This window comes from Tursiops truncatus, chromosome 12, assembly GCF_011762595.2.
Source record: "Tursiops truncatus isolate mTurTru1 chromosome 12, mTurTru1.mat.Y, whole genome shotgun sequence".
Classification (NCBI taxonomy): Eukaryota; Metazoa; Chordata; class Mammalia; order Artiodactyla; family Delphinidae; genus Tursiops; species Tursiops truncatus.
The window spans coordinates 84,332,294-84,349,108 of record NC_047045.1 but is presented as its reverse complement, the minus strand read 5'-3'; the positions used below and the strand labels follow the sequence as shown (position 1 = coordinate 84,349,108).

General features: G+C 36.3%; 1 protein-coding gene across 8 annotated transcripts in view; it reads right to left on the bottom strand.

The window, feature by feature from the left end:
• QKI (QKI, KH domain containing RNA binding) overlaps positions 1-16,815 on the bottom strand; it is a 143,562-nt gene that overhangs the window by 101,297 nt on the left and 25,450 nt on the right. For all 8 annotated transcript variants that reach the window (XR_002179694.3, XM_019951622.3, XM_019951621.3 and 5 more), the window contains exon 2: positions 5,913-6,055. Coding sequence is in view for 7 of the 8 variants with exons in the window: in XM_019951622.3 (XP_019807181.1) it covers positions 5,913-6,055 (143 nt within the window). In the remaining variant the exon portion in view is untranslated. The remainder of the gene's footprint in view (positions 1-5,912; positions 6,056-16,815) is intronic.

Here is a 16,815-nt window from a genome sequence, read left to right as displayed (position 1 = left end):
ATCATGAGCTAGTGTGTACTGTGAAAAACATTATAAATCTACGTTATTATTTATAGTTGCCGTGTTGAAATCCTACAAGCTGGAAAAAATATTTGAAAGGGCATTTACCCATTGTACAACCCTTTGACAATATGTGTCACCACGAATAGCCTAGACCCAAGACAAACCTTTTAACGCTATAATCATTCAAAATTAAAACCCATTTTAAAAACATCAGAAAATCAAAGTTATCTTCATATAACATTTCTGGGTAAAGTCTCACTACAATTTAGTCCTAACATATCTCAAGTTAACAGCTTTGCAATCTAATCTGTTCATGTATATACAGGCTAACTAATATCCCTAACAGCTAGACCCTGCCAATACTTGAAACTTATTCTACCACTCTGGCAGATCCTATAAAACAATTTCTCAGAACCCAAAAACAATAACTAGGCAAATTTAATGACAGAATTATTATTGACTCATTAAAATATAACATATTTTACTTATATCAATCAGAGTTAACTCCATTCATATACTGTTTATAAGATCTTCATGGATTCAAACAAGTCCTTAATAACTGGCCAAATCAACACTTCGATGGCCTATGCATTAACTTTAGTCTTCATCCATGTCGGTCATTTTATGAATGTATGATAAACTTAAATAGTGTTATATGATAATGCAATAGCTTTTCTCTTTCATATAACACTGTGGGCTCCTTCAAGGATAGGAATTTTTTCCTTAGTCATGATCATAAGAACCGTACTGAGTGCTCTATCCAGATACCATATATTTGTTATCTTCATTCCTCTAAATAATTCTATGACGTAGACCTTATGATCTTATAGGCAAGGAAACAGATTCTAAAGTTTACATGTGCTCAAAGCCAATGTGATAGTCTCAATTATTTTTTGCTAATATTTATTCTAGTCCCCTTCTCATGTGGACGGAGTGACTTGATAATGCAGTTTATCAACCTCAGCACTACTGACATTTGGAGCAGGATAATTCCTGGTTGCCGGGGCTGTCCTATGCATTGTAGGATGTTTAGAAGCAGCCCTGGCATCTACCCACTAGAGGCCACTAGTACTCCCGCCAAGTTTTGACAACCAAAAATAGCTCTAGAAATTGCCAAATGCCCCAGATGGGCAAAATCATCCAGTTGACAACCACTGAGCTAATGGAATGTTAGCTGATGGAAGAAGGGTAGAGGTCTTACACGTGTTTAAGCAATTTGGCTTGGCTTGGCTCTGACACTCCAGTGACCTGCCATGAAAAGAGCTTGCTCCAAGTAGCTGCTGCCCCTTTGGGCTGAGCCCAGCAGGAACATAAAGGTAATCTAAACCCACCCAGAGCCGGCCTAGACCAACCTCGGCTAAGCCCAATCAGCAGAACTGCAGCCAACATACAGTGTAGACTAAATAAAGAGCACAGAAATCAATGCTTGTTATTTTATGCCACTGAGTTTTAGGATAGCTTACATGGAGCACTGCTGTGGCGACTGTTGACAAATACAGCCAGGAAGGCACTAAGCCAGGATTCAAAACCTAGGCCTGAATGGCTCAAAAACCCACTATTACCTCAACTATGTCAAAGAGTTTTCTCTACTAAATTAATATCCCCACCTCCAGGACGTGCTTAGTACACAGTAGAGATGCAATAAAAGTCTGGTTTATTAGTAAGTATAAATATTAATAAATGTGTAATATTTTTAATACATCTTCAACAAGCTACTCATATTACCTTCTCATTCCCATACCATTAAGCCACTGATTCAAAAACATTGCGAAGGACACTATACGGCACTATCTAATTTCTCAAACATGTGATCTAAGACTTTCTTTTCTTATCAGTCCCAGAGCTATACACAGCCAACTCCAAAACAATACCTCCAAATTAACACTTACTTTTATAAATAAGTTGCTACGTGCAAACTCAAAAGGCAACATTTTTTTTTTAATTTCAGCAATATTTGAAAGAGTGAGGCTTTCATACAGATACACACAACAAATATTTATTATACATCTACTGTTTACTAGACGTTATCCTAGGCAGTGAGAATACAAAAAAGGGAAGAATCCCCACCGTCATGGAGCTTACATTCTGGTAATACTTACACAGCATAATGGCATTTTCCAAGTGCTTTACATGTATTAACTCACTTATAACCCCTCATAAGCCTGTGAGAGACTATCTCCATTACAAAGATGAGGAAACTAAGGATCAGACTTGCCCAAAGTCACAATACAAGCAGCAGAGCCAGCCAGGAGTCTGAGTCCCTACTTTTGCCCACTGTGCTACACTGCCCCTTTGAAGCTTTAATAAAGCATTTTTGAGTCAAATAGGATGAATTCACTCACAAAATCGAGCCTACATACAAAAGGGGGAGGTGAGAGAGAAGCATGCGTAATGATCTCTAAGACATACTGAGAAAAACGGGAGTAATAAAAATGCGTATTTGTTTCATCGTGGCCAATATCTAATTCATAATTCTGAAATAAAATCTTTTCCATACTGCCAAAATCAGACACACAACACACGCCCTTGTTTTATTTTGTTTAACATTATTTAATTTTTTTTTTAAAGATGAGATACAGTTCCTAGTACAGACTACAAAACAGTTACTATTCATTTGGTATGTATCGATAACCTCAAAGAAAAACTATATGCGGATCCCAATTTTGCCAAATTCTTTTAACAGAAATTTAAAATCAAGGTATTAAAAAAATGATCTGGAGGACCAAAATGGCTTTATACCTGTTTCTCTCCTATGAATAACTAAATTTCTCATTTAAAAAGCTTTGATAAAATAGACACTTTTGGGTGCCAAGAATCATCCACAACTCATATACCCACCTGCCTATCTGACAGGTGGGTTGGATGTCTGGATGTCTGACTTCAAGCTCAACACCTCTAAATCAGAACCTAAGCCCCACCCCCAAACCTGCTCTTCCCTCAGTCTTTCATAGCTCAAGAACTGGTGATTCTGTTACTCCAATCAATCGAAACCTCTGAGCTATTCCTAATTTTCCCTCACACCCCATTATCCAAACTACCAGCAAATTCTGTTGGCTCCAAGTCATCAATTATGAAGGATCCAAGCATTTCTAAGTCCGCTTATTCAAGTTTCTCCTCTGCCCCCTAGCTGGTCTCCCTGCTGTCACCATCACCCACAGCCTTTCTCCACACAGAAGCCAGAATGAATCTATTAAAACCCAAATGAGCCCACAGCACTCCCTGGCTTTCCATTTCACTCAACAATATCAGAAATCCCTACCGGGACCCACAGCCCCTTGAGGATAGGGCCCCTCTGCTAACTTTCTAACCTCGCATCTTACTACACTTCCCAAGCATGCTCATGCCTCAGAATCACTGCACTGCTGACCACTCTGCCTGGAATGTTCTTCCTCCCCATCACTCCATTCATGTCTCTGCATTCCCTTCATCTTATAAGAGATTCCTTGACTATAAACACATAGCTACTGTTTATCTGCTTACTCCACCTTTTTTCCCACAGCACTGACTGATCCTAAAGAAAATATTCATTTGTTTATTGTCTGTCTCTGCTATTGCAATGCCTGCTCCATAAGAGCAGAGACATTCAGTTCACCACCCCCACCTGCCTTCTGAAACAATGCCTGGTAAAAGGACCCTACGTGATTACCTGTTAGCCCAGCTTATGATGACAACGTAAACAAACGACAGCAGTGCTTCTCAAACTTTAGCATGCATCAATATCATCTACAGGGCTTGGAAGGCAGACTGCTGGGCTTTAGCCCCAGAGCTGCTGACTCATCTAGTCTGAGGTGGGGCTTGAACATTTTACAAGTTCCTAGGAGGTGTGGATACTATAGTCCTGGGACCACATTTTGACAACCACTGAAGTAGACACTGTTTCGCTCCAACACACGTGTAAACAACTGTAGTTGACCATGACAGTATCTCAACTGGTGGAAAAAGGACAGGAATAGAGTAAAAAGGTGCCTCCCCCTGGACCCACAATATAAAAGACATCTCTTCTGACTTAGAGGATTATACAGAACATGTGTCTTTTAAGTAATGCAATATAAACATCATTCCCTGAATAGCATTTTTTTTTAAAGAATGGGGACCAGGCAGATTAAGGTTATATTCTCTAACACAGTCTCATGCTCTTACCTATTCTATGTTAATGGCTTGTGCTGAATCCTTATCCTTTAGAGTTCAAACAAGCAGATGAGAAGGCTGGTATCTTTTAGGAGATATGAAACACCAAAAAGTAGTAGACTCCAATTGGGACAGCTGCCCAAATCACAATTTACCACACCAAGGAATCATCCAATACCCAGAATAGGTCCAGGGTGGTCACGTCTAGGTTATGTCAGTTAACCCCAGGCCTTACTCGTGGCACACTGGTCCAAAATACATTCTCTCTCCTAAGAATCTGAAGTTTGAAGATAAAATCTGAGAGGCACTGATGCCAAATTATGTTAAGAGCAAGGCTCTCAACAGGGAAGGTCTAAACTCCCACTGCTGAGACTCTCAGAACTGCCCTGGTTCCTGTCTTATATGAAGCTTTGCTCTCCAGCTATTCCTTTAACACTCTGTACCACACCCAATTATCTTCCAACAAACTCTTTCTCTGCCTATGTTATCCAGAACTGTTTACATATTTGCAATCAAAAATACTTACTAAAAAAAAGAGTAAATGTATTAGCTTGTAAGAAAACTATATTAGAAACGCATCTTGTGAAATAGCAACACTTTTTCCCCATTAACTCCCATCTTTTTCCCCATTTACTTCCCCATTTACTTCCCATCTCCAAACTATAATACTATCCATACAATCAATGCAACTTAGAGTACACATCACATTTTTGACCTTACAATACCAACCCCTTCTTGTATTTCCTTTCAGAAAAGTCCTCTGAAACACAGCAAAAAGCCATCAATTTGCCTTTATACATTCAGTAGGTACTGGATACCTATTATGTGCCAATATTATGTGCACTGGGAATACAGCAGTAAATAACAAAGACAGGTTCTTGTTTTAAGTACCTTATATTGTGCTGTGGAGAGATAAGAAAATAAAAAAGAAAAATACCAAATAATAAGTGCTGTTGCAGAGAAATAAAGAGACTTAAGTGAAATAATGAGTAACCAGATTGCTTTTAGATAAAATGGTCAGGAGTCCTCTCTGAAGTGACACTTAAGCTAAAAACTTAATGACAAGAAGAAGCCAGCCGGTTAAGATCAATGCACAGCAAACATAAAGGTACCTGGGCTGGGAACAGACTTAACTTATTCTTAACAGCCAACTGCAGTATGTAGAGGAAGAGGGAAAATCATTTAAGATGAGGTCAGAAATAAAAAAGACCATATCATGTAGGGCTTTGTAACAAAAGGCAAAGAGTTGGAGCCTTTTATAAATTAATTGTATAGTATAAGGAGGCTATCTGCAACAAGATACGCGGAGAATAGCTGAACAAGGAACTAAGATGAAAAAAATATTATAAATAGTGGTTATGATAAAAATTTTAGCACTGCAAGGAACCTTAGCTGTCATAAAGTCTAGCCTCTCATTTTACAGAAAGGATGACACAGCTTCGCTGAAGTCAGATCAAAGACAAGCACAAAGTTGTACCTGATGCTCTCTGACATTCAGGCCAAAGCTCTTTCCATAATTCCTGCCTCAATTTGAAATCTAGAACCAAGTCTTTACTTGGTTCTAGACTTCCAAAGTGACACAGCAGCATTCAAATAAAAACATATTTTTTAAAAAAAATTTTTATTAAATTATCCACACCAAGTATTCATGCCTCTAGTCCCTCACATGAAATTTTTTTTAAAAGCAGCTGACAATGCTTAAGTATTTACCATCAGATATATCTCTTCCCAAAGTATGTGAAGCAGGAAAAAAACATTGAATATAAACAAAATATACTTACATCTGGGTATTCTTTTACAGGCACATAAAGTTTCTCTTGTAACTGAACAATAGGTCCCACAGCATCAGGCAATTCTGCACTCCTTTTCTCTGTACTGCCATTTAATGTGTCATTGTACATGTCTTTCCGTACTCTGCTAATTTCTGTTAAAAGTAAAAATTTTAAATGTGTTAGACAAAAAAATATTCTTACTAGCCCAGGAAAAAAAAAAAAAAATAAGAGGGTAGGGGAGGATTTCATTGATAAAGTGTTAAAACTCAAAGAAGAGCTGTTGACCTAGTCTGTCATTCTCTGGATTAAGTCTACATTTAACAGAACTACAGTCTTAATAAATTTCTACCAGAAATCAAATTTATACCAAATAATATATTTTATTAAAAATAACTTCATTGGAAGCACCGAGTCTTAACCACTAGACCGCCAGGGAAGTCCCCAAAATAACTTCAGAGCCCAAGCTTTTATTCACTATGTTACAGACCAGTTATTTTACCTAATTTCTCCATACCTAAAAAAACCCAGTCATTCCAAATGATAGCTTCAGCCAAATAACTATCCTAAGAATGCCTATAAGACAAAACTAATACCAAGGCTTCCTTTATACTTCAGAACTAACCTATCTGAATGAGATTTAAACCAGACCACTTCCTTAGATATTTTAGGTATCTTTGGAATATCCAAACAGAAATGTCCAAGAGATACACAAAATTTAAGTTCAGCAGAAGTCTGAGTCTGATACCCAAATGTATAGGTTAAAGCTATAGGAATAGAAGAGATGTCTTAGAGGGGGTATACGGAGAAGGAAGAACTGAATGACCCTATAGGAAAAGCACCATTTAAGGGATGAGGAAAAGAAGATTCAAAATAAGAAGAAATGGAGGTAGACAGGAGAACCAGGGAAGAGAAGCATCAAAGAAGCTAAAAACGACAGATTCAAGGACAGGGTGATCAACAGTGTCAAATACCACAAAAGTACCGTAAGGTAAAGAGCAAAAGAGGGTACCTAGGATGTGACCACTAAGCCATTGGTGATCCAGAAGTTTTGAGGAAAAGAGGGTATGGAGATCAAACTATGAGTTAATGAAAGCAGAGATACCTAAAGTCAATGACCTTTTAAAACAATTTTGACAGTTCCCAGGTATGAATATCACTTCTAAAAAAAAAAATTATGAGAAATCTATCTTAATTGATCAAGTCCTATACAAAGATATCAATTAATTCTTCAAGAGTTCTTTATTAAGCTTCCACGATGTGCTAGAGGATAGGCCCTTGCCCAAAGGAATACACTGTCTAATAAGGGTTGTCATTATTAATTTAGCTGAATGTATCTGTAACCGTCTCTCCATGTTATGGATTACGTCCTCCTTGGGGAAAAAGCTTGTGTCCATTAGTATTTAAAAACAAAATTCCAGGTTTCCCTGGTGGCGTAGTGGCTAAGAATCCGCCTGCCAATGCAGGGGACACGGATTTGATCCCTGGTCCAGGAAGATCCCACATGCCGTGGAGCAACTAAGCCCATGTGCCACAACTACTGAGCCTGCGCTCTAGAGTCCACAAGCCACAAGTACTGAGCCCGCGTGCCACAACTACTGAAGCCCGTACGCCTAGAGCCCGTGCTCTGCAACAAGAGAAGCCACTGCAACAAGAAGTCTGTGAACCACAACGAAGAGTAGTCCCCGCTGGCCGCAACTACAGAAAAGCCTGCATGCAGCAACGAAGACCCAATGCAGCCCAAAAATGAATGAATTAATTAAATTTTAAAATAAATAAATAATAAAATTCCAAAAGATTTAATTATAAATAAAATTCAGGTAAGATGACTAGGTTAAAGAATATATAAATATACAAAAACCAGTAATTTCATATGGAAGAAAAGATACATTTACCACTTAAGTTGTATTTGTATGCCTTCCAAACACAGAATTTCAATTTATCGCTGTTAAGGAACTATCAAATTTCACACTTTAATTTTCTTAACTAGTTATCTAAATCACTTTCAGTTAAATAAAATCCACTGCAGTAAAAAGGCATGATCAAAGGTGTTCTCACCCAGTTATAAAGACTGTCAATGAAAATACGGCACTACATTTTCTGCTTCAGTGATGGCAATACTCATGTTATAACGAATCTTATCTCCTAACTAACAATTTGCTTGTCAAAGTTTACCAAATGTTTATCTCTGTATAGCAAGTGAACTTTTTTAAAAAAATCGAAAGAAGGTACCTTGTATTTAACTACATTATAAGGACAAGAGTTGATTCTTTAAGTTCTTTTTTATACTTCTACTCTCATAATAAAATCTTTCTCAAAGATGTCCAGTATCAAATTAGTGTTTATCTTAAATTAGCATATGACAGCAATTCTCAAATCAAATTTCCAATGACCTACAATTTAAATATAAATGATTGTTTACATAATTAAGTAATTACAGCAAGTAGTTAACCAGAGGGCATTAGAAAAATTTAATCTAATTAAAATTGCACATATATCCTTTAGTCAAGGTCTCTATGTAAAGGCACTTTCAACATTAGTTTATTACATTAAAATTTCCTCCTCAAAAACTGCCCAATTCTTATTATGAAGTTAATAACACTCATATAAAAACCTGACAATAGCATAAAAGAAAACCACAGATAAAATTTGCTTGTAGATAGAGATGCAAATATCCTAAGTGAACAAGCTCCACCATAAGCACATTAAAAGAATAATGCACCAAGACAAAGTGGAATTTACAGCATGAATGCAAGAATAATTCAATATTTTAAAAAAATCTTTAAACATAGTAATACAGTAGGTTGAAGAGGAAAAAATGATTTTCAGGTAAACAAAGTTATCAAACTTAGAAAAACCAAGAAAATCCATTATAAATAAGAAAATTCAGGTAAGATGACTAGATTTAAAAATAATATACAGGGCTTCCCTGGTGGCGCAGTGGTTGGGAGTCCGCCTGCCGATGCAGGGGACACGGGTTCGTGTCCCAGTCCAGGAGGATCCCACATGCCGTGGAGCGACTGGGCCCGTGAGCCATGGCCGCTGGGCCTGCACGTCTGGAGCCTGTGCTCCGCAGCAGGAGAGGCCACAACAGTGAGAGGCCCGTGTACCGCAAAAAAAAAATAATAATAATAATATACAAAACCCAACAACTTCAAATAACCAATTAGATGATATAATGGAAGAAAAGATACATTTACCACTTAAGTGGTATTTCTCTAAACATTTTTGTGATTACTTAGTAGCTTAGAGTTCCATGAAATTCTGTTACCTGCTGTATCCCCAGCTCTTACAATAGTGCCGGGAATACAGTGGGTCCTCAACTAATACTCAGTAAATTGGACAGATGGATGGGTGAATGAAGAGAGGAATGAGCTTAGCTACTCTAAGGCAGAAGAACAGTAAGAGGTATGGATTAGAGATTGAAAGCAGGCATCATCAACTCTGCAACAGATAGGGTATTAAAGTCAAGAGGACAGGAACTCTGACCTGTTTTCTAATGACAGGAGTATGTGAAGTAAAATTACAATGTAATTATATATTCCACTTAAAATTTAAAAATCCTTCTACCGTGTTTCTTTCAGTCTCTAAGATATCACTCAATTTAATAACAGAAAACAAATTACATACAAGACAGTACTGATGGGAATGAAAAGGTGACTAAGACAGTTTGAGTTCTCAAGGAATTTACAATTTTCACTGTAAACTCTAACCAGCTGAGTACTACCTTTATCAACAGCATCTTTCTAGCCAACAAATCGTTAGCACTTCCTGGCACGTTACTTACGACACTAAAGTCAGGACAAGTTCTGATTACAGTTCTAACAGTAACTGTGTGATTTCAGACAAGTCTCCTATTTACCCTCCCTGTGCCTGAACCTCATATGATTGAAGGTTGCTTACTGAATGACTTCACTGAATCCACTGGTTTCCAACCTTAGGAGGCAAAGACTCATTTATTGTTTTCCCCATAACTCCAATGTTTTTTGAAAGTTTTGTCTCCAAAGCTTTTTATTCTTTAAGGCCTGGCAATCAGAGCTTTTGTTAACGTTATCCTAGCCAAAATATTACAGAAACCTGTCACAGGCATGGGTACACGCAATGCTCTCAATTCCTTCATGAGTGGGGGCTCACAGGTGTGTGTTTATGAAACATAGGAGCGCTTCAAAACTAGTATGTTTTACATATTCTTTTGTTGCATCAAACATTACATGATAATGCTCTAATGTCCCCATCTCCACACTACCTTCATCAAACTACAGCAGTGGTTCAGAGAACTACAAGTTCAGAACCATTTGCTTAATCACATAGTGACAAATTCCTATTACAATAACCCCAAAATATCCCCAATATCAACACAATTTGTTTTAGACATCTCTGAACTGTTCTCAAACGTTACAAATTTTACTGAATTTTACCTTCCCTGAAATTTCTCCCACTCACCCCCTCTCAACACTGCAAAGCTCATCAAAGAGGTTAAATGCCTCCTTCATGTGACAGTCCTACAAATACTTGAAAAGTTCTGTAATCTAAGTGTCCTCTTCTCTAAACTATATGACATAGTTTTATACCCTCCCACTCACTTAGACATAATCCATTTGTCTATGTCTCTCTTAGAATGGAAAACCCTGTAGCACACACATCCTTCCCTGACCACGTATGAGTATGCAGACTGAGGCTGCCTACCTCCGGTCCCAAACACTCCACTTCCACTGCACGTTTAAGAATATCCCCTTACTTCTCTTATGAGCACAGTGCACTACTGACATGGTAGAGGTAGTAGGCCAACCTTCCACCATTCCATACTTCCAGTGGAAAATTAAAATTCTTTTCATGGTTGTTTTCTACTAGACTAATACCTTCAGACTGATGTGAATCTATCAGTTGACATTCTTTAGGGATGACTATTCTGTGAGTCAAGGATCCAACTAACTGCAATTTCATAGCACACACGTTTCTCTAACCTGGATAATAAAATTCAAGCATACCGTATCAACTATTTGATGACATCTCAAGCTACACTAGAACTGGAACCTTCCTCTGGATCCACCAGAGTTAAACAAGAAATAATCACTTCTGGAATCTACAAGTTGTGCCATCAAGTTGAGAATGTAAGCTTTTCAGCTTCTGAGAGTATTAACCTTTCCAGCATTCAGGCTCCTCTCATTTTCCACGTTTTCTTGAATTGATATTCAGTGATCACATTTTTTTCAAATTTCAATACCCTGAAAACCATTTTTGTCTAGGTCTGAAAATTTGCTTTGGTTATGCTACTTTGTCTCCTCACACTTCTCTGCTTTAATTATCTTGATTTTTTTCCTTTTCCAAACTAAAGCTCAATTATCAGTCAGTAAATTCTGCTCCTAAGAGGGAAAACAATCATTGCACAGTTCTGTTTTATGAAACCTATTAATATTACATCAACAGCCTTAAGTCTTTTCCCTTAATTCACCTAACTATGGATGTAACTAAAAGTTTGTTTTAAATTCATTCTTATGTTTCATAAGCTTTAACTCACTTTGGTTTTGAGCTTTTTCATTACCACCACTTTTACTATATCTGAACTATATTGTATGTGCATCCCATCCTCTGCCACCTTAAAATTTTGCACATTCGTTTAAAATCTGAACTATTAGATTAACTAATAGACCAACCACTCTGTGGAAGAGTACAATGTCAGAATTAGGACAACATGAGGAAATACTGGAGAACAGAAAAATACAGGCTGAGAAATCTAACTTACAAAATTAAGTAGTCATTTCAGAAGCTAGATAAATGCCTGTGTATAAATTTAATGCTGCAAAGTTGGAAGGCTAGATAAAGAATAAAATATAGCCCTATTTTACTTTCTGGTTTAGAATTTTTCAACAAATTAAAACCAAGAAAATAAAAATTAGGAAATAAAATATAAAAAATATTTACCAGCTCAGTAGTAAACAAAAAAAACCTAATGATACACAAGTAATATTAAAAAAAATGCATGAAAGAATTATTTTCAGAATTTGTAACAATGCAAATTAAAAGATGGCTTTTCAAAACACTGAAGAAAATTTCATGCAAACCACACCTTACACTCAGTGTTGTGGTAGCTAATTCCAACTGCTCAACCAGCTATGCGGATATGATAGACATATACATTTTATTTGGGCATCTATCTGGCTTTTCTTCGAGCCTTACATTTAAATTCATCAAAAAAATTACCTTATCATTGTAATACAGCTGGAGCTAAAATACAGGAAGAAGTGAAAAGGTTACAGTGTCATTTGACCATAAATGCCTCGTTTTTTTAATTTAACATTTTCCATTAATTTGTTCAGTAAAGAGCCAACTCTTTATAAATATGTACATATGCTTTGATGTACACAGTATACATTTTATAAACAAAGTTAAAATGACAGCTTTCATCATTCTAAATGAATTTCAATGGGATCTATTATTTCCTCACTATCTGCAGGCCATCTCTTACTGAACGCTAACCTGGTATACTAACACAAAAAGCAAAGTAAGATTTTAGTTGTTTTAGGTCTTAATTAACAAATCACCAGTCTCTATTTACATGAAGTTCATTACATCTTATAGCAATACTATTAAGTCTACTTATAACCAAAGGACAACTGCTACTATACAAAGAGGTGGCTGTTATGTGCCCTTATGTACTTAGGGGCAACAAAGATCTCTTCTGAAAAAAGAACCTCTAACTCAGGGTTTACTAAATACAGGGAAAGTTTTAAAGATATTTTGAGCTGAGCAAAACCCACAGAATAATATAACTTCATTGTGCTCATTTTTAAAAGCCACATCCACAAGGTACAGAAAACAATGAATTAAAAAGCAGGTTACTAGAGAATATGCACTATTTAATGGAATATATTTTGCTTACTTGACCAAAGAAATCTGATTTAATTTTGAGGCAACTACACTGAAACTCGCAAGAAAAAAAAAAAAAAAAATCAAGCTACTGCCAATTCTCTACACGGGATCTTTTTTTTTTTTTTCCAGTTAAACTGCGTTTTGTATTTTAGGACTATAAGCACAAAAAGAAAAACTACAAAATTAAATTCAACAGCCCTCCTTTAAACTGCCAAAATTAACATTTTTTCAAAGTTGTTGGTAAATTTCACATAAAAAATATGATATAGTCCATCCTAGTTCCAAGACTGTTCTCAGCAGCAGTTTTGTAACATGAAAGGTATTTAATAGTAGCTGCACTTCCCTGGAAAGGCTCTTTCAAAGGTTACAGAAAAGAATGTCTATTATGTGATCTAACTTATACTATGTGAATTTTTAGATAGACACAGAGAAGTCAAAAAAAAAGGATGTAACAACTATTAAGAGTAATCATCTCTGGGAGATGGATTTACAAGGACAGTTTAGCTTTCACATTACGAAATAAATTTTTTTTTTTACAATAATAACACTTAGAAAATTAATTAAGTTATCCTCATTAGGATGGTAGAAAGAATTCTAAGTCAAAATGCAGAATATAATATTGGATTCCCCATATAAAACTATAATGAAGGCTAAATCACTCACTCTCAGGTCTAAAAACAAACTACAAAGACCTATCTAATTATTTTTTTTAAATGAGGACCTCCACCATGCTAAAAATACTGTATATGAATTTTCATGTGATCCTCACAGAATGTGAGGTAGTATATAATACCCATTTTACAAAAAGAAGGAAGGCAGGAAGGAAGGAAATGTTCAGAGAGTAAAGAATTTGTCCAAGGTCATAGCTAGTGCAACCAGCTTTCATTTAGGGTTTCATAAAGGAATTCTGGAATAAGAAGTCCTTGAAACTCACTTTAAGAGATGGAAAATAAGAAAGTGGAACAATATGACCCAGCAACCCCACTACTGGGCATATACCCAGAGAAAACCATAATTCAAAAAGACACATGCACCCCAATGTTCACCGCAGCACTATTTACAATAGCCAGGACATGGAAGCAACCTAAATGTCCATCAACAGAGGAATGGATAAAGAAGATGTGGTACATATATACAATGGAATATTACTCAGCCATAGAGAGGAACGAAACTGGGTCATTTGTAGATATGTGGATGGACCTAGAGAGTGTCATACAGAGTGAAGAGTCAGAAAGAGAAAAACAAGTATCGTATGTTAACACATACACGTGGAATCTAGAAAAATGGTATAGATGATCTCATTTGCAAAGCAGAAACAGAGACACAGAGGCAGAGAACAAATGTACGGATACCAACAGGGGGTGGGGGGGATTGGGGATTAGGATTGACACATATACACTATTGATACTATGTATAAAATAGATAACTAATGAGAACATGCTGTATAGCACAGAGAACTCTACTTAACACACTGTGGTGACCTAAATGGGAAGGAAATCAAAAGAAGAGGGGATATATGTATATATGTAACTAATTCATTTTGCTGTACAGCAGAAACTAACACAACATTGTAAAGCAACTATACTCCAATAAAAATTAAATTTAAAAAAAAGTGGAACAATCCAACTTTTGGTTTATTGCTAGCCATGCTGTAACAAGTACAGTCCAGTACTGTTACTAGTGACTACCAAAAAAGTCTTTGCAGCCCTCCTCTTTCACTCCATGCTAACAGAAAGCAGTTTGGGGGAAGAAATCTAGGCCTTGGTTCCTAAAGATGGCAAAATAGGCTATTAGAAAAAACAGAACAGAGTGGAGGAAAGCATTTTTTTTAGGTGAATAAAAATTAATTATTTAATTGAAATAGGCATCCTTTCTCATTCAAATTGGATTTTGTTTGGAGGTTACTTTTAAACCTGGTTAGCTTTACATATTATGTATCAAGTATTATTTAATAAAATGTTGCCTTCTGGTCATTTAATTTTTTAGAATACTCAGGGGAAACCAGTCCTTATCTCTATATAATACCTGCTGTATTAAAATTTAAATCTGAAGGTTAAGAAATCTGGTTAAGACATATCTGTCAATGTATATCTGAAGAATATGTAACGGTAAAACGGTAGATATCACCAGAATCCAGCTAAAAAGTAACACTTGAGAATCTAGCAACTTTTACTAACGACGCTTTTCCCAACCCTTTTAATATCTCTGGAAGAATAAAAATGGGTAACCAGGTTATAGGAGTGGAAGAGATTTTTCACCATATAGGCTCCTAACAGGCCTTTGAATTTTTAATCATCTCAATGTATTAACTTTTCAAAAATACATTTTTAAGAAGCTTTTACTTACAATACGATGACAGTAATGGATTATAATCCATGAGACTATAATGATATAATTGAATAAATACATATGAGAGAAAAGACAGACTTTCCTTGTAGAATTCCAATAAATAAATATAGAAGGAAAAATGGATAAATAAAATCATCATTAGAAAACCACCAGAGTAATAATTACTGCAAGCTAAGAACCATTCGAAAGTATGAAGAGAAACAGAATATCTGTACAGTTTCAGAGTATCTTCCCATAAGATATTTATTAATTACAAAGGAAAAAAATACTGTACAGTAGAAAAGCTGGCAGATACCACCTTAACCACGTGATAGTTAATATTAAGAATAATAAGACATGTACTCTGGTATGATGCACTGAGAAGGGTCCAACAGCACTTCTGTGGTTTTCTTGCCAAAACGCCTAACCTCAATCTAATACTGAGAAAACATCAGACAAACCCAAACTGAAGAATGTTCTACACTATGCAACAACTACCAGTTATCTTCAAAAGTGTCAAGAAAAGTATGATGAACGAATGCGACACTGCCACAGACTGGAGGAAACTAAAGAGACATCACCACTAAACGCAATGTGGGATTTTGGATTGGATCCTGAACCAGGAAAACTATGTTTGTAGAAACACTAGTGAAATCTGAATAGATATAGGCAAGTGAGTAAATAATACTGAATCAATGTTAATTTCCTAATCAGATGAGTTGTTAACATTAACCTCGGCACTACTTTTTCAATTTCTCTATAAGTCTAAATTCATTTAAAAAAACAAAAACCAGAAGTGTTTGCTTTAGCCTTCAGAGTTACTTATTCTAATGGAGTAGGGGGATAGTTGTGGGAGAGAATGAAAGCCATGCAAATGTCTTTTCTAGTGTTTAAAAAAAATAAAAAGAAAATGCCTGCTTAGCAATTAAACTGAGGATGTCAAAATCATTCAAAATAATCTTTAATTTAAAATAATAAAAAAATTTTCAACAATCTTTAATTTTCTTTAACAGGTACTGCTTAAAAAACACATGCACTTTTATATCTTCCTTAAGAACAAGGAAAAACACTACAATCCATAAACAATGACCTTTCTGTGTAGAAAGGGAATCTTTCTAAGAACTGCATGCAGTAGGGAAAAAAGCACCAGCCTTGAGTTTATACAACCTGGATTTTACTTGATTCTCTACAAGATTTAGCTGTGCGGCTCTGAACTTAACCCTATGGGTCTGTTTCCTCCTCTGTGAAATGAGGTTAGACCAGATCACATGCATAGTTTCTTGCAGCTCTAAAATTTTATCAATTAGGAGTGCACCCTCCTGTTGCTTCAGAGAATCCCAGTCTGTGCCCACTCTGTTTCAATACCCCACAAAAAAAGGGCTAATATAAACTCAATGACCAAATGATAAGCACAGACCGCCCTACTCTTGTCAGAATTACACATTCCAAAACGTCTTAAACTGCTGGGCACCAGGACTCAGTTTAAATGACTCTCTTGTAAAGCACCAAATCCTTGTGTGACCAGGCTCTACACAGTTGTATTTGGGGAGGTGAGAAGGGGTCTGTCCCTATGTATTTTATCCTCTTCAAACTTCAAATCCCCGGGGGGTTTAAAAGGAACTTGGTAAACCAAAGTGAAAATGAAACAGAACACCCCCAAATTCTGAAGGAATTATGTCTGTGTAAGGGGGAGAGGTGAATTGCTTTTCCTAGGTAA